At 40.4% G+C, this 25464-nt stretch overlaps 1 protein-coding gene across 10 annotated transcripts in view; it reads right to left on the reverse strand.

Moving 5' to 3' along the window:
- Unc79 (unc-79 homolog, NALCN channel complex subunit) overlaps nucleotides 1–25464 on the reverse strand; it is a 271086-nt gene that overhangs the window by 28671 nt on the left and 216951 nt on the right. For all 10 annotated transcript variants that reach the window (XM_045155122.1, XM_004649317.2, XM_045155118.1 and 7 more), the window contains 6 exons: nucleotides 21002–21114; nucleotides 20827–20912; nucleotides 19936–20109; nucleotides 16599–16667; nucleotides 14181–14291; nucleotides 5779–5883 (listed from right to left, as the gene is read on the reverse strand). In XM_045155122.1, coding sequence (XP_045011057.1) covers nucleotides 5779–5883; nucleotides 14181–14291; nucleotides 16599–16667; nucleotides 19936–20109; nucleotides 20827–20912; nucleotides 21002–21114 — 658 coding nt within the window. The remainder of the gene's footprint in view (nucleotides 1–5778; nucleotides 5884–14180; nucleotides 14292–16598; nucleotides 16668–19935; nucleotides 20110–20826; nucleotides 20913–21001; nucleotides 21115–25464) is intronic.

The following is a 25464-nucleotide window of genomic DNA, read 5'->3' on the forward strand; positions in this document are numbered from 1 at the left end:
CCTTAAAATCATGAAAGGGGTAGATTTGGCAGATTATAATTTGATTTGCTTCATTATAGACTCTGACAGGTATTTTCCCACTTAATCTAACATTCAACTGTTTATGGTTTTAGGGGGAAAAAAATTAAACAAAGTTTGTAGTTTGCTATGAGTAACCAGCTCCTGCTTAATTTTGCTTCTTGGCCTCCAGCTACCTATCCTAGCAATACTGGAATCTGAAATGCTGCTGTTAAGAACTGTGAGGATCTGAGGAAATTCTAATACCGGACTCTCCCTTCCCATCCATTTGGGAGGCATAAGGAAGCGTCAATGAGTCAACGCTATGAGTATAGCAAGGCAGGCTCTATTCTGCCAAGCAGGAAGAATAAACAACAATGGGGATGGGTAGAACAGAAACTCTGGAACAATGGAACAAAAATCAGTATTTGGGTGAACTAGTCAGGAGTCTGAATCTAAACAATATGAATTAGCAGCAGGTTTTGGCTGACATGGCGGAACTCTAAGCACTAAGCTTTCTGAGGCCCAGCACCCTGAGACTTCCTGTCTGAAGCAACACTGCTCTTCAAGTGGTCCTTCAGGAAAGGCATTTGCTGCAGGTGAGCAAGCTGGGGAGAGAAGGCAGCTGAGAGAGCAGCCCTGAGAGCCGTGGAACAGAAGCAGGCACAAGCCTCCATGTCATCCTGTCATTTGCACTTGCCTCAAATACTGTTACAAAAAGCCCAAAGCTCAATTTTGTCATTTACTCTGAGTCTGACAAATGAAATAGTACCCGGGGAATGCCGGGAATACCTACAGTGTTCTATTCCTTTAAACAGGTGTGCTTATGTCTGCTCACCTAACTTGGCATATTTCTAATGATGTGTAAGGAAAAGCACTAGTCAGGTTTTCCTTTAACCCTGGCCAAAATTTGTAGGTAGAAAAGGGGGGGGGGAACCTGTAATGTTTGATAGAACAGAGAGAAAGAAAGAATACTAGCAATGCAACCACGTCTCGGGTGCTGCATGTTTTCCCATAAAATGCACCTTCCAAAGCTCTCTCAGTCTGCACTCTGATGCACACAGCTTAGAAACAACTTTAAAGCCTACTGGGACACCAGCATTGATATTAATTATTTTGTTTACAATAAATTTGGGATTGCATAGCTAAAAGAGGCCATGAGAGGACAGAGCCATGCCACATATGTGAGGTAAGAGGCACTTAGCCTGACTCCCCTTCAGAGACAGCAAAAGGTTCTGGGCCCCTCGGAGTATATTTGTATGGCCTGGTGGGATCTTCGAAAAGCAAAAGTTTAATTAGCAGGTGCCTTTGCCAGCAGCCACACAGCATGCTCAAATTCAAAACTGTGATGACTTATACAAGTCAGTATTAACAAAAATCATCCCCAAAGTAATTTTACTTAAAAGATAAAAGTACCTGGTCTATCTTCTAAAACAGTTGATGAAAAATTTTTATCAATGTATTTAATCAGCTTATTTTAATGTTATATGTACAAGCAAATGAAGCCCTTGATAAATCTGTCTTCATTTTATTACAGCTGTCATCCATGAGCTGGCAAAAAGAAAAACTCCATTTTAAATGTATAGAACCATGCAAAGTGTAAAGATATAACTAAAATCAGAGGGGGAAATGATAATTGCTGGAGAAAAATTCTATACTTGCAGGGAGAAATGCATCACTGACGTATGCACTCCCCCATATGTACAAAAGAATACAAAAGATATCCCTTATGTGTCATTACTAAGTTCATTATCAAAATGACATTCAAAATAGTCCCTTGCCTCTCATCCCATAGTGTGGATAATTTCTAAATCAACCAATATTAATAGTTCCACTCAGCAGCATGAATTGAAAACATCACAGACATACCTTTGCCTTTTTTTTTATCCTCCAGCCCACAACTAACCTATTTCTAAAAGAAAACCTTTTACCAACATGATGTCTCATAACATGAATCCGCAGGTATTCCACAGAGTGGGAGGAACACATATAAATTAGCAGAGTGTCTACTCTTAATGTGTAGAGGAGCAGAGGAAATTCATTTTGATTTGAACTGAGTCCTTTTTTTTTCATGGGTACAAGAAACTTTACTAAGAACAAAGTAATGTCTAAGTTTGAATGCACTGCCAAGAGGGACAGGGGTGACCTGAGTAAGAAAGTACTTGAGGGCCTGAACTTAAGCTTTGTTATGATTTTTTGTGAGTTACTGGTTTATGATGAAAGCTTTCCTTTAATCCATCTCAAGAACATTTAGTATAATCTGTTAAACATCAAATATCTATAGCAAACCAGCAGAAGAGAGAATGTTTGTAGGTGAAAGCAAAAACGTCAATAGACTTGAATTAAAAATAAAATGATAGTGCATCTACTTAAAGTACACAGTAAGAAATAGGATTTAATGGTAGATAATTTCATATTCTGAACAAGATAATCTTTTATTTGGAAAAATTTACTCCTATCTCTATGCTTTTTTTCTTTTTATTCTTATTTATTCATTTGACACACACATATATATATACAGAGAGAGAGAGAGAGAGAGAGAGAGAGAGAGAGAGAGAGAGAGGGAGGGAGGGAGAGAATGGGTGCTCCAGGGCCTCCAGCCACTGCCAATGCGCCCCCTTGTGCATCTGGCTTTGTAGGTCCTGGAGTGTCGAACCAGGATCCTTTGGCTTTTCAGGCAAATGCTTTAACGGCTAAGCAATCTCTCCAGCCCTATGCCTCTTTTTCTATGTAGTCTCAGGGTGGCCTCGAATATACCTCTTTTTCTTTGATAACAAAATTCACACACACACATCTAAGGCCACCTGACTTCATTTGTCAGTAAAAAAACGAGTAACAACCGCCATGACTAGAAAACCACATATGAGGATGGGGAGTTTCCCATAATGCCATTCTCCAGAAATAATCTCTAGGAATTGCAGAAGTGAGTAGTGCCTGCTATCGCAAGCCTGCACGAATTCAATGTCGTGTAAGAAGTCTCTCATCTTGCCAGAGTATTTAGAAAATAATACAGGTATATCCTTATCTATGAGAAGAACATAAGTGGTTCTATTTCAATATGTTCATTCATCTACTAAGATATTTACTAGAGAAGTAGTAGAGGAGGTGCCATTGTGGCTCTTTTTGGGGTGAAGGAATGACAAGAGACCCCAGCCTAGGAGCAACTGGATCTCTTCTCACTGACAGCACCTGTGTCCACTATGCTGAATCACCCGGGGAAGATTTCCTCTCAATTATCTTTTCACTTTCTGTTTCCAAGTTGCATTGTCAATAAAACAGACACATCCCTACTGCCTCCACATGCTGGTCACTGATAACTGTGAAGAAAGCTGTCATTTGCCCGAGACATGTTCTCTGTCCTCACTACAACCCTGGTTGTCTAGCTGTCAAGTGCAGCCATTGTCCACCAGGAAAAGGGAAAGTGTCCCATGAGTCCAACTATGGGCAAGGAGCAGCTGAAAGAGAGTGGAGCATCACCTCCACCAGAGAACAGCTGGAGAACCTGGGCAGTCAGTCCCAAGAGAAGAAACAGGGAGTCGCAGGGACAGAGGAGCTGCTTGTGCAGACGGGTTCTTCTCCACCTACAGGAGGCACTCTCCATGACCTGGGCAGGACCCCAAGATGGAGAAAGGAATGGCTTCAAGATATGTCTCATTGCTATTTCTCTCACTAGTAACAAAAGTTTACTCTAAGACCTTACAGAAGAAAGATTTTATTTCAAAATGACATGTTGTTAACTTTTACTTATTTTTTTGTCAAAGAACGTTAAGACATTATTCATAAAGTTGTCCCTCGGGGGCAATATCTCAAAAGGCCTCCAATATATCTCTTTAATCTGAATAATTTAATTAATTAATTTATTTATGTGTGTGTGTGTGTGTGTGTGTGTGTGTGTGTGTGTGTGTGTAGGTCAAAAGACAACCTCAAGTTACCCATCCTCTCTTTCTACCTTGAGACAGGATCTCCTCTTACAGTTGTTTGCTGCCGTAAATGCTAGTCTATCTGCCTACAAGCTTAGGGATTCACGTCCCATTGTCATAAGTGTGTTGGGATTAGAGATGCATGTGCCACTTTGTGTCAGACTTCATATGGGTGCTAGGGAGGGTCAAAATCCTGTCATCAGGCTTGCAAGCAAGTGCCTTTAACCACTGACTCATCTCCCTAACTGTAACCCAAATAGTTTTAAAGCTTTCCTTTTGAATCTCAATGATCCAATTATACATAGACATGTCATTTGTTTCAAAAATTTAAAAGGAAATCCTATAACTTGGGAGGCTGAAGCAAGAGGATCATGAGTTGGACTTCATAGAGAGTTCTATTCTCAAAAAAAGAAAAAAAATCCCACAGAAAATGTTATGCTTGAGGGCTGGAGAAGATGACTGAGCAGTTAAGGCATTTGCTTACAACTAAAGGACCCTGGTTCAAGTCCCAAGGTGCCACGTAAGCCAGATGAACAAGGTGGCACATACATCTGGAATTTGTTTGCAGTGACTGGAGGCCCTGGCATGCCCATTCTCTCTCTCTCTCAAATAAATAAATAAAATATATTTTAAAAAAGAAAATGTTATACTTGAAATGTCAAATAAAATTCACAAATTATATTTAGAGCTATCTACTTTTGCCTTATTTCTTCTTAAAGCAAATTTGTTTTTGTTATTTATTCACCTAACTGTGATGTAATAATCACCGTTTTCATGCTTTTCTTAAGTACTGGGTAATTTAAACTGCCAGTGTGCTTTTGCAGTCTTCTGACAAGTGCTGATTACGGTTGACTAATGCACTTCATAGAAAGCCAGCCCCCCACAGTGACAGTGTGAGGCACCAGACCCCCAGAAGATCAACAACACAGATCTGCTCTGCTTTATCTGAGGACAGTTCAAGGAAAATTGCCCAATGCCCACAGGAGAGCACTGCCCTCAGCCTGGATGTTCTGACTGCACCTTCCTCATCTGGGCTAACCCCCAAGCCCAGGTAGATGTCATCCTGCACCCATTAGTTCTTGGAGATTTAGCTGGAATGCCACCTCTTTGATAAAGTCTTTTTCGATTTCACACTATGTGGGATGGAATCCCTTCTGCTTTAAATGTGCCTACCCCCACCACCCTGGGAGTTGTTTACCCCTCTGTCTGCTGGAACAAGTCATGGGATGTTTAGGGATATCAAATCCTAGGGGTTTGCCTAAGATGCTGAAGTAAGAACACTACAGATTGAGGCTTCAAGCATATAAAGAGTTTTAATTAATTAATTCTCCAGAGGCTACCTTGTATGCATTTAAGCCCCTCTGACTTAGTAGTCCTATTGGGGCTGAATCTCACCCACCCACCCACCACTGGACTCAGCACATTCTGCCAGCTGCCGGTATCTGGCCTGGCCCACGCTCCCCAGTACAGAAGATTCAGTAGCTCACCCAAGTTCATCTGACCCTGCAGAGAAACCTTAGCCTGCTGCCTGCCCCACTTTTAGTTAGCTCCATTAGTTTTGTCTTGGCATTTGTAAGCACAAAGTCTATCAACTTACTGAATTACTAATTTTATTGCTTAACTTTCTTTCTTCTCCTTCTTTTTTTTTTTTTTTTTTTTTTTGCCTTTACAAAACTAGCTGTACACAAGGAAGAAATAAAGCCTCCTTTTTTCATCTTTTCACCATGGGAAGGGTCAAGTGCATCCATCTGTTAGGCTTTGGCTCATATCAGACCCATTATTTCCCATCATTTGTCAAGGGTCACACTTTCCCAAATACACATTATCTCACTAGAAGTTTTGAAATGCAGCGCAATCCTACCTGGACAAGCAGAAGGAGGTTCGTATCTGGTAAAGGTGATTTGAGCTTCAGGGCCTGTAGAAGTTCTAGAACAACACTACGAGACAAGTAGAATTTATCCCGCTCCTAAAGAAAACAAAATGGAAGACATAAGCAATTTAAAAATTTCAGTTAGAGTGGATCTGTGTCAAAACAGCTCTAGAAAGGCACAGGTCAGAATTTAAAACATTGTTTAAAAATGTACTGAGCTGCCTTTTAGAAATGCAATTAAAACAGAAAAAAAATGCATCTTTACATGGAGAATTAATTTACTGGGGCAATGAGAACATAGTAACTTAATGGATAAGAAATGATAGACTGGGGCTGGAGAGATGGCTTAGCGGTTAAGCGCTTGCCTGTGAAGCCTAAGGACCCCAGTTCGAGGCTCAGTTCCCCAGGTCCCACGTTAGCCAGATGCACAAGGGGGCGCACGCGTCTGGAGTTCGTTTGCACAGGCTGGAAGCCCTGGCGCGCCCATTCTCTCTCTTCCTCTATCTGTCTTTCTCTCTGTGTCTGTTGCTCTCAAATAAATAAATAAAAAAATAAAAATAAAATAAAAAAAATTAAAAAAAAAGAAATGATAGACTGTCTCTTAAATATTAAAACTAAAGAATTTGTTTTTTATTCATAGGAGACAGACTAAAAACTGCATCACGTGAACAAAACAAAATGTTTTCTTCAATACAAAATGACATAAAAAGAAACATCTACAATTGTCTAAAATGTTCTCTTCAAAGTACTTATTTTTATTTATTTATTTGTTTGTTTGTTTTGAGAGACAGAGAGAGACAGAATGGACATTCTGAGGCCCTTAGCTGCTGTTGATGAACTCTAGACACATGTAACCCCCTATACGACATTGTGTGCTTGCATCACTGTGCGTCTGGCTTGTGCAGAACCTAGAGATTTGAACACGAGTTCTTAAGCTTCACAAGCAAGCACTTTAACTGCTAAGCCATCTTTCCAGCCCAAGGAACTTTTTTTTTAAAGAGAGAATTAGAAAAAAAGACAGAGAGAGAGAGAGAGAATGGGCACATCAGGACCTTCAGCCTGCTGTGAATGAACTCCAGATGCATACGCCCCTTGTGCATATGTGCAGCATCACACACTTGCAGCACTGTGTGTCTGGCTATGTGGGATGTGGAGATTTGAACATGAGTTCTTAGGCTTTTCAGGCAAGCACCTTAACCACTAAGCCATCTCTCCAGTCCCCAAGGAACTTATTTTTTAAATGATCTATTTCACACATGCAGAAAAGAAAGAAAATGGAACATATTAAACCTACCATCATCTTTGTAATTTTTGGTTAATTAGATCCATCTGTTTTAGTAATAATAAATAAAACACTACAGAAACTGTTGAAGATACTAATATAGTGCTCCTCTTCCTTCCTTCCTTCCTTCCTTTCTTTCATTCTTTTTCCTCCATTCCTTGAAGTCACCACTATTCTAAATTTGTTATCTTTTATTTTTATGTATGTTTTTATATTTTGACAACATATGCAAGCTTCCATTATAACATGCTATTCTCCTTGTTTTAAAAAATATTTTTAAGTATTTTATTTATTTATTTCAGAGAGAAAGAGAGAGAGAGAATGGTCTTACCAGGGCCTCTAGCCTCTGCAAATGAACTCCAGATACATATGCCACCTTGTGCATCTGGATTTACAAGGGTACGGGGGAATCAAACTTCAGTCCTTAGGTTTTGTAGGCAAGTGCCTTAAGTGCTGAGCCATCCATCACTCCAACCCCTCTTTTTTTTTTTTAAGCTTTATACAATGGTATCATACCATGTATATCTTCCTTTAACTCAGAGTGTTTCATTGTTACATCTATGAGTAAGAATTAAGTTTTAAAAATAAATAAGATGCAAATGTGCAGTTAAATGAATGAAGGTTTGTTGAACACTGAGGTAATTACCGCTGGGACAAGCAGCATCACATGGTAAATACCCTCTAGAATCTGTATTCAGTATTTCTTTCTACCCATTGATATTCATTGTACCTCATCTCCCTGTGTGTCTGGTCATTGTTAATTGTATAATGTATGCTTTCTTTTAAAAATTACTTACAGAGCTAATTTGCTGCCTGAAATATGATCATCCTTCAAAGAGATTTCTGTTTTTTTTTCCAGATGTGTGGAGGCACTGGCAGAATGTGGTTACCTTATATTCCTAAAAGGCTGGCAGTGTCTCACCTGCAGCCAGCCACTAAAAGCATTTTTTTTAATTAATAAAGGCATGTCTTTTGAATATCTTAAAAGCATCAAAATGTCAGCCTGATATACAGGTGTCATGAGGCCAAGAACCTGAATTGCATAGTGCTGCAGAGCTGTGAGCCTGGCACTGACGGCCAGTTTTGCCCGGAGAGGGTTCGTTAGTGGGGAAGACGCAGCTGCAAGGCGAGGCTGGAATTTGGGTCGTTGATGAACCAACGTGAGAAACAGACTGGAGCCCTGGCACCAGCCCTTCACCTCACGCGCTTTGGGCTGGGCCACAAAGATAACCCAGAGTAAGCTTGTTTTCAGTGCGTGCAGCTTGCCCACTGAGCTATCTCTCTATCCCTAGTACAGCTTTTGATTGCATCATATGATTTACAAATTTGTGTTTGAGTTGCTGTCCTGCATTTCATCTTTAATAAAAAGTGAAATCATATGTTTACCAAAGAATTTTTAAAATGAATCTGTTTATGATTTATTAGTAGTGATTGTATACCTATTTAATATACTATATAACCATAGTTATATAAAAATTTCTTGGACAAAGGGAGTCAAAACTGGAAAAAGTTTAAGAAGCCCTGATGTAGCTAGCCCACCATTATCAGAAGAGAAAATCCAGGATTTTTATTGGAATTATTCTACATTTACCGATTATTCTGAGAAAGTATTCTGTTATACCAGTCTTCATACTTGAAAATGAAATCTGTCTCCATTATTTAATGTTCTCCAATAAAATCTCTAGTATCTACAGAACTTTCTTACCAGATTAAGTTTTGTTGCCAAAATAAATGACAGTTAGAAATTATATTTTACAATAACATAACTAGATATTAAAATAAACAATTTAGGAGGTATTCATTTGTGCTTGTGTAAAAATGTGTCTATCATTTCTCTTTGGTTTCTTTGTAATCACGTTGTATGTGAAAATGAGTTACTTCTATTCTTCCTTCCCAGTCCTTACACCATTAACTTCCACCTCCTACCTCCAGCACATTCTACACAGAAGCACTGACTGAACTTCCTTGTATGATCTGTGATTTGAAGGGACTACTGTCATTCCACTGCTAATATGACTCACTGGAGACTTCTGGAAGATCTTTTCATCAATTTAAGTAGTTTAAAATTTTTTTTTATTTATTTGAGAGAAGGGGGGAGAGAGAGAGAATGGGCACGCCAGGGCCTTTAGCCACTGTAGACGAATACCACATGCATACTCTACCTTGTGCATCTGGCTTACATGGGTCCTGGGGATTGGACTCTGGGTACGTAGGCTTCACATGCAAGCACCTTAACCACTAAGCCATCTCTCCAGCCCCTAAGTAGTTTCTTTCTATTACTAGTTGAATGAGAATTTAAGATAAATGAGCATCAAATCATAAATGTTTTTTTTTCCTGGACTTTGCTCCTTTAATATAGCAATATAAAAAGATGATATAATATTTAAACCAGTTTGATACTTCAAGAAAATCCTATCTGGGTCACAGTTATTTTAATGCATTGGCTTGCTAATATTATTTGTTCATAACTTTTCATATATGAAGGATAATGGCTTGTAATTTTCCTTTTCCCTATTTCCCTTGTCTGGCCAGTATTCTTCTGGGAGCATTTCTTTTTTTCTTTCTTTTTTCCATTCTACTCATATGTATAACACAGTGATCAATTCATTTCTAAACATTTGATAGCTATTATCTCCAAGGCTGCAGTGGTGTTTCTTGGTAGGTTTTCAACTACTGATTCTATTTTTTAAAAACTATCTATGTATAGCCAATATTTTTGAGGTAGGGTCTCCCTGTAGCCCAGGCTGACCTGGAATTCACTATGTAATCTCAGGCTAGCCTCAAGCTCACAGTGATTCCAAGGGTAGATTATTGTTAGCTGATCTGTTACTGCTCTTTTATTTTGATGTTCATTTAATTAATGTTGTTGCTATTATTTTTATTATTAGTTTTGTATAGTTAGTGATCACTCAGATTTCCACATTTTACCAATTTCTTTGGTAAATTCCCTCCACATGTCGTGTGTGCGTGTGTGTGTGTGTGTGTGTGTGCAGTGTGCTACATGCATCTGTACATGAATGTGGAGGTTGGAGGTTGACATTAGCTTGACATCACTTTTTGAGACAAGGTCTCTCACTGAACCTGGAGCTTACCAATTGAGCTGGCCAGCAAGCCTCAAGGCTCCTCCTATCTCTGTCTTCCCAGTGCTGGGAGATGCACACTGGATCACCCAGCTTTTTACATGGGTGCTGGGGTCTGACCTCAGATTCTCATGTTTGCATGGTAAGCACTTTGCCAACTCCCTCACTCATATCTTAAAAAAAATCCTGCCTGCTTGATTGCATTTCCTTCTTATTGTAATACATCTTTAAAAATTATTTTCATAAGAATCTACTTAATTTTTTTTTTTTTTTTTTTTTGGTTTTTTGAGGTAGGGTCTTACTCTAGCCCAGGCTGACCTGGAATTTACTATGGAGTCTCAGGGTGGCCTCAAACTCACGGCGATCCTCCTACCTCTGCCTCCCGAGTGCTGGGATTAAAGGCATGCGCCACCACGCCTGGCAATCTACTTAAAATTTTAACCATCACTCCTGGAGGCTACCTTAGCTAATACAGAATTCTAGATGAAGAATTCTTTTTTTTTCTTATCATTTTAAAGGTGTATTCCCATTATCTTTGGTCTTCCAATGTGTTATTGTGATATTTGTTGTCAGTGTGCCTTTAGAGTATCTTTTGTCTTGATTATAGATGAAAATGTTTTCTCTGGCTTGTGTTCTCCCAAATTATATCTACTCATTTAAACTATGACATGAGTAGATAAAATTTTATTTGTAATACTTTTGGCTCATTGTGCTTCATGAAGCAGAGAATTAATGATTTTTATTAATTTTAGAATTGATAAAAATCTTGTTTTGCGGGCTGTAGAGATGGCTTAGCAGTTAAACGCTTGCCTGGGAAGCCTAAGGACCCCGGTTCGAGGCTCAATTCCCCAGAACCCATGTTAGCCAGATGCATAAGGGGGCACACACGTCTGTAGTTCATTCACAGTGGATGGAGGTCCTGACATGCCCATTCTCTTCCTCTCTCTCTCTCTTTCTCTTTTTCTCTCTGTCACTCTCAAATAAATAAAAATAAATAATTTTTTAAAATATTGTTTTGCTTCTCTTACATATTAGATTTTCTTTAAAAAATATATATATATATGTTTATTTGCAAGAAGAGAAAGAATGAGTATGCCAGGGGCTCTAGCTGAACTGCAGATGCATGTGCCACTTTATGCATCTGACTCCATGTGGGTACTGGGAAATTAAACCTGGGTTATTAAGCTTTGCAGGCAAGTGCATTAGCCACTGAGCCATCTCTATAGCCCTAGATTTTATATTCATCTTCTCTTTATCTCTCTTTGTTGCATTCTAAGTAATTTTCTCAGATCTAGTTTCTATTCTCCATTTCTCTCTTTAGCTATGTCTAATTTGCTATTAAACCTGCTGATTGAGTTTTTTTTAAGTCAATAACTATTTTTCACTTGTGCAATTTCTTAATTTAAACTAGCCTGATTTTTTTTTTGTTTGTTTTTTGTTTGTTTTTTTTTGATTTTTCAAGGTAGGGTCTCACTCTTACCCAGGCTGACCTGGAAGTCACTATGGAGTCTCAAGGTGGCCTCAAACTCATGGCAATCCTCCTACCTCTGCATCCCAAGTGCTGGGATTAAAGACGTGCACTACCACACCCAGCTCTGGCCTGATTTTTTTTAAATGACTGAATCTCTTCCTGTTTTTAAAATATTATCCTTATTTGCTGACATGTGAAGGATGTTTTATACCCTGAGAATTTAAGCAAGGTTGATCTTATAAGTAAGGGATTGGTATGCTTGACAGAACTATAGAATAAAAACATCTGAAATATGTACAGTTGATCACAGGAAAAATTCAAGTCTGAAGTTATGGATAGGCACAGTGACTGATTTTAGGTTATTTAAGCTGTTATTGTTAAGGAGGTCAGTTCCACTAAAAGTGGGACAACTGTTTTGCATTGGAAAAATGGAGAAGATGCATGAGGGTGTAACCCACCTATGGAAGGCTCAAGCTAGTAAGAATGCAAATTCTTTTAAAGGAAGTAGCTTAGAGGAAGACTGGTGAGTGAGTATCCTGCTCTTCAAAGTCAAGCTTTATTTCCCCGGGATTACAACTTTGGGTATGCTGCCCACCTTGTGCTGGTTTTGGAAGCATGAAAAATGTGGGGAAGTGGGTCATGGAGATGGTTCCGTGGCTCCTGGTTCCAGGAGCTGCTGAGATGTGGCAAGGTGAAGCAGGGTTGAAATCCCTGTATGGAGCCCAGTAAGGCAATGCATTGTATAGAGCTATGAAGATGATTTTCAGTACAATTTGGAAGATATTTTAGATACACCAGGACTGTGGAGTGAAAGTTTTCTCTGGGCTGTGAATAGCCCAACTGGAGGGGTGGAATTGGAAACCAAGAAACTTCATCTCTGGTTATGGCTGTCAGAACTGGAACTGCAACCGTTTGATGTTTGCCTGCTAGTTATTGATTTTGCAATAATCTAGTCTCTCCTTGTTGTGCCTTTTTACAATAGGAATGTTTACTCTGTGCCATTATGTGGTGGAAGTATGTAACTTCTGTTCCAATTTCACAGGGCTCGCAGTTAAGAGACGTCTTGAATCTCAGATGAGACGTTGACTTTTTAATTTATTTTTTCAAGGTAAGGTCTCACTGTAGCCCAGGCTGACCTGGAATTCACTCTGTAGTTCCAGGCTGGCCTTGCAGTCCTTCTACCTCTGCCTCCCAAGTGCTGGAATTAAAGGTGTGTGCCACCACAACCAGCTGAGACTTTGGACTGTTGAACAGTTGGTAAAGACTATGTGGACCTTTGAAGTTGGAATGATTGAAGTTTGTACTATGAGATGATCATGAGTCTATGGGAGCCAGGGGCAGAATGTGTTGGTCTGAATGTAAATGTATGTCCCCCATAGACTCAGGTAGTTTTGGCTAAGCTTCCTACTTAGTCATTAGCAGACAGAGCCCTGCTGGGAGAGGTGTGTCACTGGGAATAGATTTTGAGTCCAGCTGTACTAGGTATGTAGAGAACCAGCTTGAGCTCTGGCTGCTGGTTCTGCTTGTTTGCTGAGGATGTAAAAAAAAAAAAAAATGAGTCAAGTTCTTCCTCTATTGTGAAACTTCCCCTGGAATTGGTAAGCTTTAAATACTGGTGGACTGTTTGTCCCATCAATGTAAAGGTAGCTGCAACAGTATGATATGAGGAAAAGTGCTGACTATCTTGATAGTTGAGAAACAGATTGCTCCAGGCAGGGTAATAGGCATCTTATAGTAAGAAAAGCCAAAGAGAAACATGATGGAAGAATTGACACAAGCTAGCAAGAAAGAAGACATGGGTACTTTAAACAGAATTAAAGGCTTGTTGTAAAATTGGAATTTTATGTGGGAAATTAAAGGCTCACAGGAGGCAACATGAATAAAGGAGCATTCTGAATGCTCAGGAAGTAACAGAAACAGAGACCCCATTGGAAATAAGCTTAGGAGATCTGGGGCTTGGAAGGGCAACATTTGCATATTGCTCTTCAGGACAGATGCTCCCCCTCTCCTCTGTCTCCTGATTTTCCATTAGTACAGTGCCTGCTGGTTCCAACAGGCAGCTTCATCTACTGGACAAACAGTACTTTTCCATTTTCTCAGGCACCAGGAGAGGTGTGCCAAAGATAATTCAACAGAGTTGCCCTGATTAAAGAAAGATAACAAAAGATGAGACTTTCACCTCAGAGGCCAAGGACCCAGAACTGAGGAGACAGACAGAGGAGAATTAAGGCACTCTGCTCAGGCTTTTACAAATAACAAGCAGTTGTTTTTCTTCTTTGGGTATGAAAATGATATGTCATAATGGTTTGTGCATGAATGATGGTCTAGTCAACATGAAAAAGCCCTTACAAATGTCATTTAGATAAGTAACTTATTTCACTGAAAATATCTCTTTCTATGTGAGTTTAATTCTTCAAATCTGCCCAGTTTAGACTTAATGAAAAATATATATATATAGTGTATTAGCTAATCGGACTTGGTATAGATACTCATTTTAACTGAACTGAAACACTTAAGCCAATGGCTAGAAAACCTTCATGGGAACACACCAGAAGCTTACCTTAGTGAAAGCTCGATAACACAGGCCGCACAGCTCCACCAGGTAAGCCAGGGTGAAGATGGCATTCTGAATGACAAAGCTGAGCAGTTTGGAAAACGGCTCCAACAGGCTCTGGAATGAGATTGTGGCCAAATAAGATGAGTTGCTGATTCCTTTATTTAAGAAGAGGTATTAAATTCTTATTACACTTTATCTAGTGGAATTATTCTTTCAAAATTCTCATGCCAGGTAGCTAGTGTGGTTGGTCTAATCAAAATAGAACTGTACTTTTAATCAAAGGCTTGAAGAGCATGACTCAATCATTTTTTTTTTTTCTCGAACAAACCATTTCTCCATGTGGCAACATTTCCAAAACTACCACAACCCTTTCCCTGGCCCATCCTAAGCAATCTGTCCCTGGGAAGTTATATTTTATCCAACTTTTCTCTGGACCTTCAGGTGTCTGTGGTTCATCACATTCAGATCCTCCAGAAGCCTGTCTTCTCATTAAGTAGTGCAAAGCACCCTTGTATGTATAGATCAAGTACTATCAGTTGAGATGCAACTCCACTGCCCCAGCTTCCTGCCAATATTTACCAGAAAACTTTGCCCATTTTGGCTTTCCCATGGGAATCCCCCCAATGAGGGTCAGTTTTAGTTCCATGTGATTTCTGAGGCCATGGAGAAGCAATGAGCCTACACCAAGTGTCAGACAGAGCCCAGAGCTTTCATACTGCTCGTCTCAGTCACCATCTTCTCACTACTTGCGCTTGAGTGTCTGATATCAGTGTTTCGAAACTCCAGCTCTCTGTGACTTTGAATACATAACAACCTTTCTGGGACTTAGTTTTCTCCTCTACGAAACAGAGATAATGGCTTCTACCTCATTAGGGTCACAAGAATTAAGTAAGATACTGATTGCAAAGTACTTGGTGACAGCTCTCTATCAGGGTTGGCTAACATCCTCACTGTTGTGGACACAAATGATTATACTACTGCATATAATGCAGCCCAGAAATACTAAGTGAATGGGACACAGTACTGGACACTTTGAAGTTTTATTGGAGAGACTTCAGAACAATAGTAGTGCAGAATATTAATACAGAATACAATATTAATACAGAAAGCTTACTCTACTATGGTAGGAGCTACTATAGAAGGTAGGTGCTAAAAATAATATTGTCATGGTTTGATTCAGATATCCCCCATAAACTTATGTGTTCTGAATACTAGGCCTCCAGCTGATGGCAATTTGGGAATTAAAGCATCCTATAAACAGCGTATTGTTGGGGGTGGGCTTATGGGTGTTATAGCCAGTTTCTCCTTACTAGTGTTTGGCACACTTTCCTGATGCTGTTGTGCATCTGATGTTGGCCAGGAAGTGATGCTCATGCCATCACTTCCCCTTCCATCATGGAGCTTCCCCTCAAGTCTGTAAGCCAAAAGAGACCTCTTCCTTCCACAAGTTGCTCTTGGTCAGGTGTTTTCTGCCAGCAATGTGAACCTGACTGCAACAAATGTGAACTTTTAAAATAATTTAAATGGGAACTTGATGAATAAAAATGAATTCATCACACTGACAAGGGCATAATGCATTACAGGCAAAGAAAATGGCCTAAGCAAAGGTAAGGGCCTGAAATAAGATAGTATTACATACACAAATCACTAAACACAATACTGAACATGGGAGTTTGTCAAAGGGGCCTGCTATTCCTATGAGGATAATGACGTACACTCTGAGCATGCACAGGGAGGCGTGAAGGATGGGACAAATAAGCAAAGGCTAACTAGGAAAAGTAGGCTAGAGAGAGGCAAAGTGACTTTTTATATGTCACATTGAGGAATTTGAACATTATCCTGAAAGGAATGAGAAATTATCAGATGTCTAAGTAAGAAACAAACACAATGAGCTCCATGTTTAAAAGGGTTACCTAGGGCTGGAGAGATGGCTTAGTGGTTAAGGCACTTGCCTGTGAAGCCTAAGGACCCAGGTTTGATTCACCAGAACCCACATAAGCCAGATGCACAAGGGTTGAACATGTGTCAGGAGTTCGTTTGCAGTGCCTGGAGGTCCTGGTACACCCATTCTCTGCCTCTCTCTCCTTCCCTCCATCTATCTTTCCTTCTCTCCCTCTCCCCCCCCCCCTCAGCCCCTTTCTCTCTCTCTCTCTCATAAACATAAAAACACTAAAGGGCTCACCAACATGACAGTATGAAGGATGGATGAGTGGTGTGGCCCAGCACTAGGAGAACCAGTGCCATATAGTGGCCATATATTTGACACTGACTAACACCAAGAGAAGAAAAGAGATTGAAAAGGAGGTATTCAGTACACCACAACTATGTCTTCAGTGTTGCTATATGCCCATCAAAAAAAGATTTAAAGGGTTAGAAAATGATCAAATAACCAATAAGTTATGTTTTCTGAAACCCACGTACCCTTGTGGCATTGGTTGATGGCATCTTCAGTAGGCAAATCATAATTCTCAAGCTGGAATCTAAAGAACACTGTGAACAAATGAGGGGACAAAAAGCAAAAGTCAGTTCCCTTCTGAACATATCTTTTGCATCAAATGTTTTTTGTATTTATGTAGCAAAAAGAAAAATTGAAAGTACAGCCTTTTCTATACAGTTTCCCATGTCACATGTTCATATTAAAGCAAATACTCTCAGTTTAAAACATTCAATGTAGCAACCATAAACCATTAAATAATTAAACACAGCACCTAAAGTATGGTTTTAAAGAGAGAGTTCTAGAACTAAGTGATCTAGAACATTTGATAAAGAGCTGTATGGATGGTGGGTAACAGATGGATAGGTGGATACATATATCAGTACATGGATGTTGAACATATACAGCCCTATAGAGACACACTATGTTTGTGAAAAGCTACATTGGAAAAATCCACCTTAGACCTATTTAAAAACCTTTGGTCCAAATAAGAACCCCTAGTAATCATAAGCTCCAGTAAGGCTTTGTCTTTTCTTGGGGGGGGGGGTAGGGAAAGTGAAGCTTGAGGTCCACTTCTCTCAGCTAATGAAAATAAACTGCAAGTTTTCAGTGACTTAATACTCTTCCCAGAGATTAAAAAACAAGATTTCCAGATCTGCCTATATCTGACCAGGCGGGAAAAATTTTCATATGAATCCTAAAAGTATTTTGTAAGTGTCTTCTAAAAGAATACCAACATATTTGATATGCCAACACCCACTGGAGTTGATATGACATTTACTTACTTTAAACCAGGGGCTGAAAACTGGCTGCTCATCAGCCCCCTCCTTCCCTGTGACTTAAAAATCAGGAAATGTCATGTTAGGAAAAATGAGTTGAAGCTGGGCATGGTGGCACACGCCTTTAATCCCAGTACTCGGGAGGCAGAGGTAGGAGGATCACCGTGAGTTCGAGGCCACCCTGAGACTCCATAGTGAATTCCAGGTCAGCCTGGGCTAGAGTGAGATCCTACCTTGAAAAACCAAAAAAAAAGAGTCGAACCACAAAGCAAGGCCTGATCCCATCTAACAATCACCAGCAGGAGAGGAACAGAGCCCAGTAGAGGAAATGGTACACCATAGTTGTTAAAGGTTTAATCCCTTTTAGTAGCCCACTCTACTTCTCTCACTAACCTTGTAGCGGGAGTCCCCGTGGGCACAGCTAATTGTTACAAATTAGGCATACCACTGGTTACAGTTGGCAAGACTTATAGCTCAATAGCTTCCCTGTCACACATCTGGGCGTGGGCATTTATTTGGATTTGCCATACCTGCCCAACTCCTCTTAGAATGCGTGGCTCTTTAGCAATAACTCCCTAGTCCAAGGATGTTATATGTGGCTGGGTTAAAATGTATGCCTGTCCCTGTACTCATGAATTCACGACAGCTGTGGTTACCTGCACAAGACCAGCACATACTAATGCCCATCAACATTCTTGAGGCCACACCCCTCCAGGAGAAGGTAATAAAAGTGAATGTTCTCTTCAGCAGTCACTGATCATGTGGGAAGAAGAGGTTCAGTGGGAGTGAAAGGGGGATAAGATTGGGAAATGAGGGGTCTATGGGTTCAAAATACCATGTGTATATGTGATTTTCACAAAACAAATGAAAAATGGAGAGACAAAAGTGTGCATTTGGCTCCATGTGTGCGTGTGCTTGTGCATGCACACGTTTGTGCATTCATACAATAGTAGTGGTTCTCGTTGCTTGGATTTATTCAGATTCATTTAATTTGTAGAGAAACAAGGATTCTAGAACACAAGTGGTGATAAAGAGGACTTCAAACTCAAAGCAGCACCCAGAACGCTAAAGATCCCTGATTATTATCTTTACAGGCCTAATTAGTAGTAACCGCCAATTTGGCAAAAGTTGTTACCAGGATGGATGATCATACAACACTCATTTCAGAAGCAGAGCTATCAACAAGTAACTTCACTTGTCAGATCAACAAGTGATCCACCTTTGTTCCACTTAAATAATTTTATCTGTGAGCTACATAGAGAAAACACAGAACTCTAGTGGAGCAAGCCAGGCTCAAAGGCCTGGTAGCTGTGCCAACACCAGATAGTCCTGTCCACTCATTACTGCTTTTGAAAACTGTGAGGGTCTGCTAGTAGAAAGAACAGTGTAATGTGAACTAGGAGACTTGGGATCTAATCTACTTGTCGCCCCATCAAGCTATTTTAAGTCATGTATGGGGCTTTGGAAAGAATGGGTTTTAGAGGTCTCTTCCAGCTTTAACATAGCAGGCTGCTGCTCTCTGCATGTGATGGGTTACACTGACAGTGATTTCCTGGATGCCACATTCCCAGGTAGGTTACATTGTATGTGTGTGTATGTGTACACAGGTGTCTGTTTGTGTGTGTGTGCTCTTAGGAAATGTTACATTGTTGAGGGGAGTTAAGCAGTCCAAAGAATACCATGTTGGTCTTATAGGTTCTTTAAGTCACAAACATGCAGGCGATTACTTCCTTTGAGATAATTCTCTAAAATTAGAACTGGGCTTCCTTTAGGCCAAACTAGTTTTTAATTTTCTTGCTTATTTGTTACCCACTTGAGAAAGATGTCACAATAAGCACAATATCAAGACTGTGGATAAAGTGCAATGTTAAGAGGCTTGTCTCACAAAAGCCCTGAGTTCCATCCCAACACACGTGTGCATGCGTGCACACACACACACACACACCAAAATAAACAACCCTCCACACATTTTACTGTCTCAGCACATGCACATGCACACATGAAACAAATAAACACCCCCACATTCTACTGTTCCAGCACACATATGCATGCACATCCACACACACAAACAACTCCTCCACATTCTAGTGCCCCAGCACACGTGTGCATTCACACACACACAAGACAAACACCCCCGCCCCCAAACAAACTACTGTCTTCCTGGTCTTTGTTTTTTCGAGGTAGGGTCTCACTCTAGCCCAGTCTGACCTGGAATTCACTATGTAGTCTCAGGGTGACCTCGAACTCACGGCGATCCTCCTACCTCTGCCTCCTGAGTGCTGGGATGAAAGGCATGTGCCACCACGTCTGGCTCTGGTCTTTTTATTAGTTACTTAAAGCATGCAGTTACCAGGCATAGGCATATCAGAGAGCATAATGCTCACTCCATATTACTGTCATTCTGAAGAATGACCCAAGTAATTCTCTTTACTGGGTGGCTGACAGTTCTTTACAGTCCTTTGGGATATATCAAATCAGCCAAGACTCTGCTTCTTGTATTGGTAAGCACAAATATAATCAGAGCTGAAATCTGGCCTCGGCTTACCTTCAGAGGTAAAACACAAGGCAGCTTGGCAAAAAATGTCTGAAACTGGTTGCTGATTGTGGTCCAGAGGCTGCTAGGAGAGTCCATGGGCAAAGCTTCCATGAAAGTAGCAATGTTTTCCAAGCAGCGTATCATAGCACCCCCTGCTGGTAAATTCTTTTTGTTATTTAGACCCTAAAAACACAAAAGCATAGGCAATCAACTGCTGAAAACCGTGTGCAAATCCATTCAGCTATTTGGCAAAAATCTGTTTAGAATCACAGGTTCACACTATACACAGATGCTGGATGTCTACTACATAGGACAATCATTCTATCAAGCGGGAGGAATATAGAGAAAAGCTGACATGTTGAGAAAAACTTTTCAGGGCAATTATGACCTGCTTGATGTGAGATGTGAGTACAAAATAAGAAACATCTAAGGAAATACAGTCGATGTGACTAGGTGCTAAGATGTCACAATGCCTGATGCTCTCAAAAGAATCCTCCAAGACAGAGACGAGAACCAAGGAAGATGAGCAGCCCAGAGACTTGGAGCCCAACCTCACAGTAATAGCCTGCACTGCAAATGAGCAGTTCAGTGGAGCTGTGAATCCAGCCCTCAGAAGAATGTGACATCAACACCTGAATCCAGGTTCCATGACACTGTTGCAGGCTGCTCTCCTCACGACAACTGTGTTTTGCTAGTCTGAAGCAGGAGAGCTCCACGAGGTGTTTTCCACCTGGTGGCAGCCACTTAGTTGGGAATGTCAAAGCTTAAATGAATGGTACATCCAACCAGCATTAACTTTCACGTGAATGACTTTGGTGTTCCTGAGCAGCACTACTGCAGGAACTCAAGCATGGCATGTGGTTTCAGCTGGGGCCTAGGGTGTCATTCAAACACACCTACCTCCAAGAGCTGACTGAGGGCGGCAATAGAGCTCAGCTCATTGAAGTCCATGAGAGATGTGGCTAAGGTCCGTAAGAAAGTCCCATCTGCAAAGTGAACAATCAGATTTAGTAGTCTTGGAGTCTCAGGCACCAGGGCTAGCTCGTAGTGTCTGGATCATCCGCGAGTGAGTTACCTTTGATGGTGCTCTGGAAGAGCTGCGGGAAGATGCCATTGGGGGCCAATTGATGGAAGATGCAGCGCAGAAACTGCTTGGCCACCCCTGCAGCATTGCCTGGAACCATCATGCTATGTCAGAGTGGGGAGAGAAATACACAAATGATGAGCCAATAGAGTGCAGCCATGTATTCTTTAATATTATGAGATATCTTAGCTGAAATTAAATAGTCAAGCCTAATTCCTCTTAGCAATATTTTTTGTTAGACAGAGAACCATAAAATGCATGCTAGAGTGATCCCAGACTTAATCCAGGGCCTTCAAAGCACAGATGAGCCTTCTAAGGCACCAGAGGAGAGCGAGGGGAGGAACTTGTACAGGGATGTCCAGGGAACGGCACAGTCAGGACTGGAGCACTGAGTGAGGGTTATCGGCAAGGCCAGGCCAAGAACAGGAATTGGCCAATAGAGAGTAGCTCAGTAAGGGAGATCTTCACTCGCCCTGGAGTCTGGGAACATTTTCTTTGGGCACCTCAGCTGTTTTTGTAAAAAGGACAGGACTTTGACAGGTGCCATTTCTCCTTCACTCAGTGTATGCTTCTGCATAAGAAAAAGGGAAGTCAAAAAGACCTATGTTTGGGCTGGAGACATGGCTCAGCAGTTAGGGCACTTGCCTGCAGGGCCTAACCACCTGGGTTTGATTCTCTAATACCCACATAAATCCAGATGCACAAAGTGGTGCATGCATCTGAAGTTTGTTTGGAGCAGCTGGAGACCCTGGTATCCCCATTCTCTCTGTCTGCCTATCTCAGTTTGCTTGCAAATTAATAAATAAAAATAAACTTTAAAAAAAGAGATCTGTATGAGGTCCTTAGATCAAGATACTAGAAGGGATATTTCCTGAGATGGTTAAGGGATAAGTTACCAGAAAGAAGAAATCAAAGATTCCAAATGATGAAAGGGTGAGAAGTCCTGCTCCCCTCATTGTTGCCTTATTATGATATGCTCACTGTGAATTGCTGCTCCCAGAAGCCTTAAGTAATTATGAGACTGAGCACTGCCTACTGTGCTAATGACACACCGAGCCACAAGCAATTAAATGAAAATCCCTCAGTTGTTGATTAGGAAGGAACCTGAAACTTCCAAGACAATATATGCTATTGCCACTGCTCTTGGATGCCCACCAGAATAGAAGGTAAGACCCTGATGTTAAAAATGCCACACACTTTCATTGTGGAGATCAAATAGGAACTGAGCTGGAAACTTCCTCCCCATTGGTTAGCTGTTGTAGTGCCAGAATGTGCTATGCAGGTTGCTGGGGAAGATAAATCATCAATAGTCTTACTTGGCTGTGGACCTTGCATGCTATACTATCAGTCTGCCAGGTAAGGTATGTCCACTGGTACAATAGTGGCATGACTATTATAGGAGTAACCAACGGTTTTCTGATTGAATATAAAGCTCACTCCACAGGAAGAAATCCACACCTGGTACTGTCAACCTAGTCAAAAAAATCCTGGTTGGGGAGATTACAGGCCTTTGTGGAGAAACTATTGTTGTTTTGTTAAATGGATATATTGTGCCAATCAGGCTGCCTAGAAAATATTTATGTTTATGCCCATATATGAGTTTTGCTCTTGGCTTTGTTGGAGAAGCTTCTTTTGCAGTGGGCAAGGTTACTCCAGAGACTCATAACATGCCAAAATGCTGAGAATAAGCAAATGTTTTGTGCTCATCCCTAAATGGACCATCAATATCACTCCTTCCAAGGTTCAGGGAATAACACAAAAGAGGGTGTGAACAGAATCTAAGAGCCTGATACAGGAAAGGAGTATTGTGGAACACTGTTTTCTGGACAAGACATCTGTGGTTAACTGTACAAGACAGGGCCATCAGCATTTTGACATGGACAGAGAATGGGCTCACAAGATCTTACCCCTTCCTGAGGCACTACTGGCAGTTAATCATTTCTAAGGGAGTACAAGACATCTTTTGCAGTGCTGTAGCCACTCATAAGTTGTCTGTGCTTAATTAACCCCCAACTATGTTCATACAAACAACCCTAATTAAACTCACTAAGAAACACACACACATATACACACACACACAAGAAAGAGAGAGAGAGATCAAAGTAGAAGGAATATTAATGGGGAGATGAAGGGGCTCAGCAGGAGTGGGAGGGGACAAGAGAGAGTAATTGAGGGTTAGCATGATCAACTTACACATATAATATGTATGGGATCATCAAAAGAAAATAATGAGAAAGAACAAAAAGAAAAGAAAAAAGGTAATGGGCCTGCCTTTAAATGTGACTCGATATTGCTCTTTTGCAGCTTTCAATATACTTTCTTTGTTATGCATATTTAGTGTTTAAATTAGACTATAACATGGGGAAGTTATTTTCTGATCTTACCTATTAGGTTTTCTAAATGCCTCCTATACCTGGATGAAATCTCTTTCCCTAAATATGGGAAATCTGCTGCTATGATTTTATTGAATATGTTTTCCATGCATTTGACATAAATTTTTTCTATACCTAAGATTTGTAGATTTGGGCTTTTCATAGTACCCCATAGATCTCACAAGTTCTATTCATACTTAAAACAAGTTATTTTTGTCACTTACTGAATGTTCAATTTCCTCTACTTTCTTTTCAATTACTGATATTTAGTTCTGCCTGTGATCCATTATATTGGTGAGGCTTTCTATGGAATATTTTTTTGGATTTTTCATTTCCAGTACTTCAGTTTGTTTGTTTCAGTATTTCTCTCTCTTTATTGGATTCCACATTCATATCCTGTGCTGACTTCCTTACTTCATTCACCTGCTTGTGTTCTTTTGGAAATTATTTAAGAGTTTCTAGCTGGACATGGTGGCACATGTCTTTAATCCCAGCACTCGGGAAGCAGAGGTAGGAGGATTGCAGTGAGTTTGAGGCCACCATGAGATAACATAGTGAATTCCAGGTCATCCTGGGCTAAAAAGAGTTTCTTTGTGTCCTTTGATTTCTTTGGACATATCTACCATTATTCCTTTGAATTCTTTGTGATAGTCTTTAATTCATGCTGTTATTATAGAATTGGTAATTTTTGCAGGAGTCATATTGCTTTAGTTTTCATGTTTCTTAGGTTTTTGAAGTGGGACTTGTGTATTTAGGATTAAGTCATTGGTTGATGTAAAAAAAAGTTAAGAAGCTGGGAGTTGTGGCACACACCTTTAATCCCAGCACTTGGTAGGCAGGGGTAGGAGGATCGTCATGAGTTTGAGGCCTGAGACTACATAGTGATATCCAGCTCAGCTTAGGCTAGAGCAAGACCCTACCTTGAAAAAAACAATTTTTAAGCCACCTTTATTCTTTCAGTGGAAATATTTGTAATGTTCAAGAGCAACTGGTTGTGATAGGGTTGAGTTTGATTCACCTCTACTAGGCTTGCTCATATCTAGGGCACCGGGCTCTCTATACCCAAAAAACCAAGAATGGAATACTGTCTCTTGGTGTTCCTTTGCCACATTGGGTTACAGATACTGGACATACCACTGGAGTCCTGCTTGGGCCTCTGGGGCTTGCTTTCAAGATCAGATTATAGATGCTATTCAGCCCAGAGGTGATGCTTCACAGAGTCTCAGATGCTGAACTCTGTGAACCAGGGCCTCTCTGGGAGCCAGTTCTGGGCAGGAGAAGCAGGAGGTACTTAAGTGTAGTTGAGGAGCTACAAGGGCAACCAAAAGAACATGCAAGTTAAGACTCTAAGCAGTGCATACTTTATGCCTGAGCTACTGCCTCTAGGAACCCTACATATAGCTCTTCATCATGAAAATGGGGGAAATCTTTCACACTTATCTAAAGGAACAAGGGAAGTGGCCTGATATTAATCACATGGATAATTCCTTTAAAAGTTCTTTGTTAATCCTACCTCAATAAACATTCAATATCTGTTACCTATATTGTACAATGACAGTTTTCCTTGTGTATGTGTGTGGTGTGAATGTGCATATTTGTCTGCATGTGGGCATTTAGCAGTAAATAGTATTAAATTACATTGCTAGTTTCTTGTTAATTTGCTTTTATTCTACCTCTTCAAATTAAATATAAGTTCCTCAAGAACCAGGGTTTTTCATTTTGTTAAGCATCTCAGAACCCAGTAGCAACTCCATAAATATGTAATGAATTTGTATAATATAAATCTCTGTAGTTTCTTTATAGCACCTAACACATTTTATTCATGTCTGCCTCCCTAATAGACTGGAAGCCATATAAGGGCAGGAATCATAGAGTTGTTGCTCCCAATTAAAACATAAGTGAGGTAGGGAAGATAGAACAGCTGGTAAAGTGTTTGTCTTATAAGCAACCTGAGTTCAATCCCCAGTTCACATGTTTAAATAAAAAAAAAAAAATCTAGAGCTGAAGAAATGGCTCAGCAGTTAAAGGCACTTGCTCAAAAAGCCTGATTGCCTGGGTTTGATTCCCCAGTCCCCACATAAA

This window comes from Jaculus jaculus, chromosome 7, assembly GCF_020740685.1.
Source record: "Jaculus jaculus isolate mJacJac1 chromosome 7, mJacJac1.mat.Y.cur, whole genome shotgun sequence".
In the NCBI taxonomy this organism is placed as follows: Eukaryota; Metazoa; Chordata; class Mammalia; order Rodentia; family Dipodidae; genus Jaculus; species Jaculus jaculus.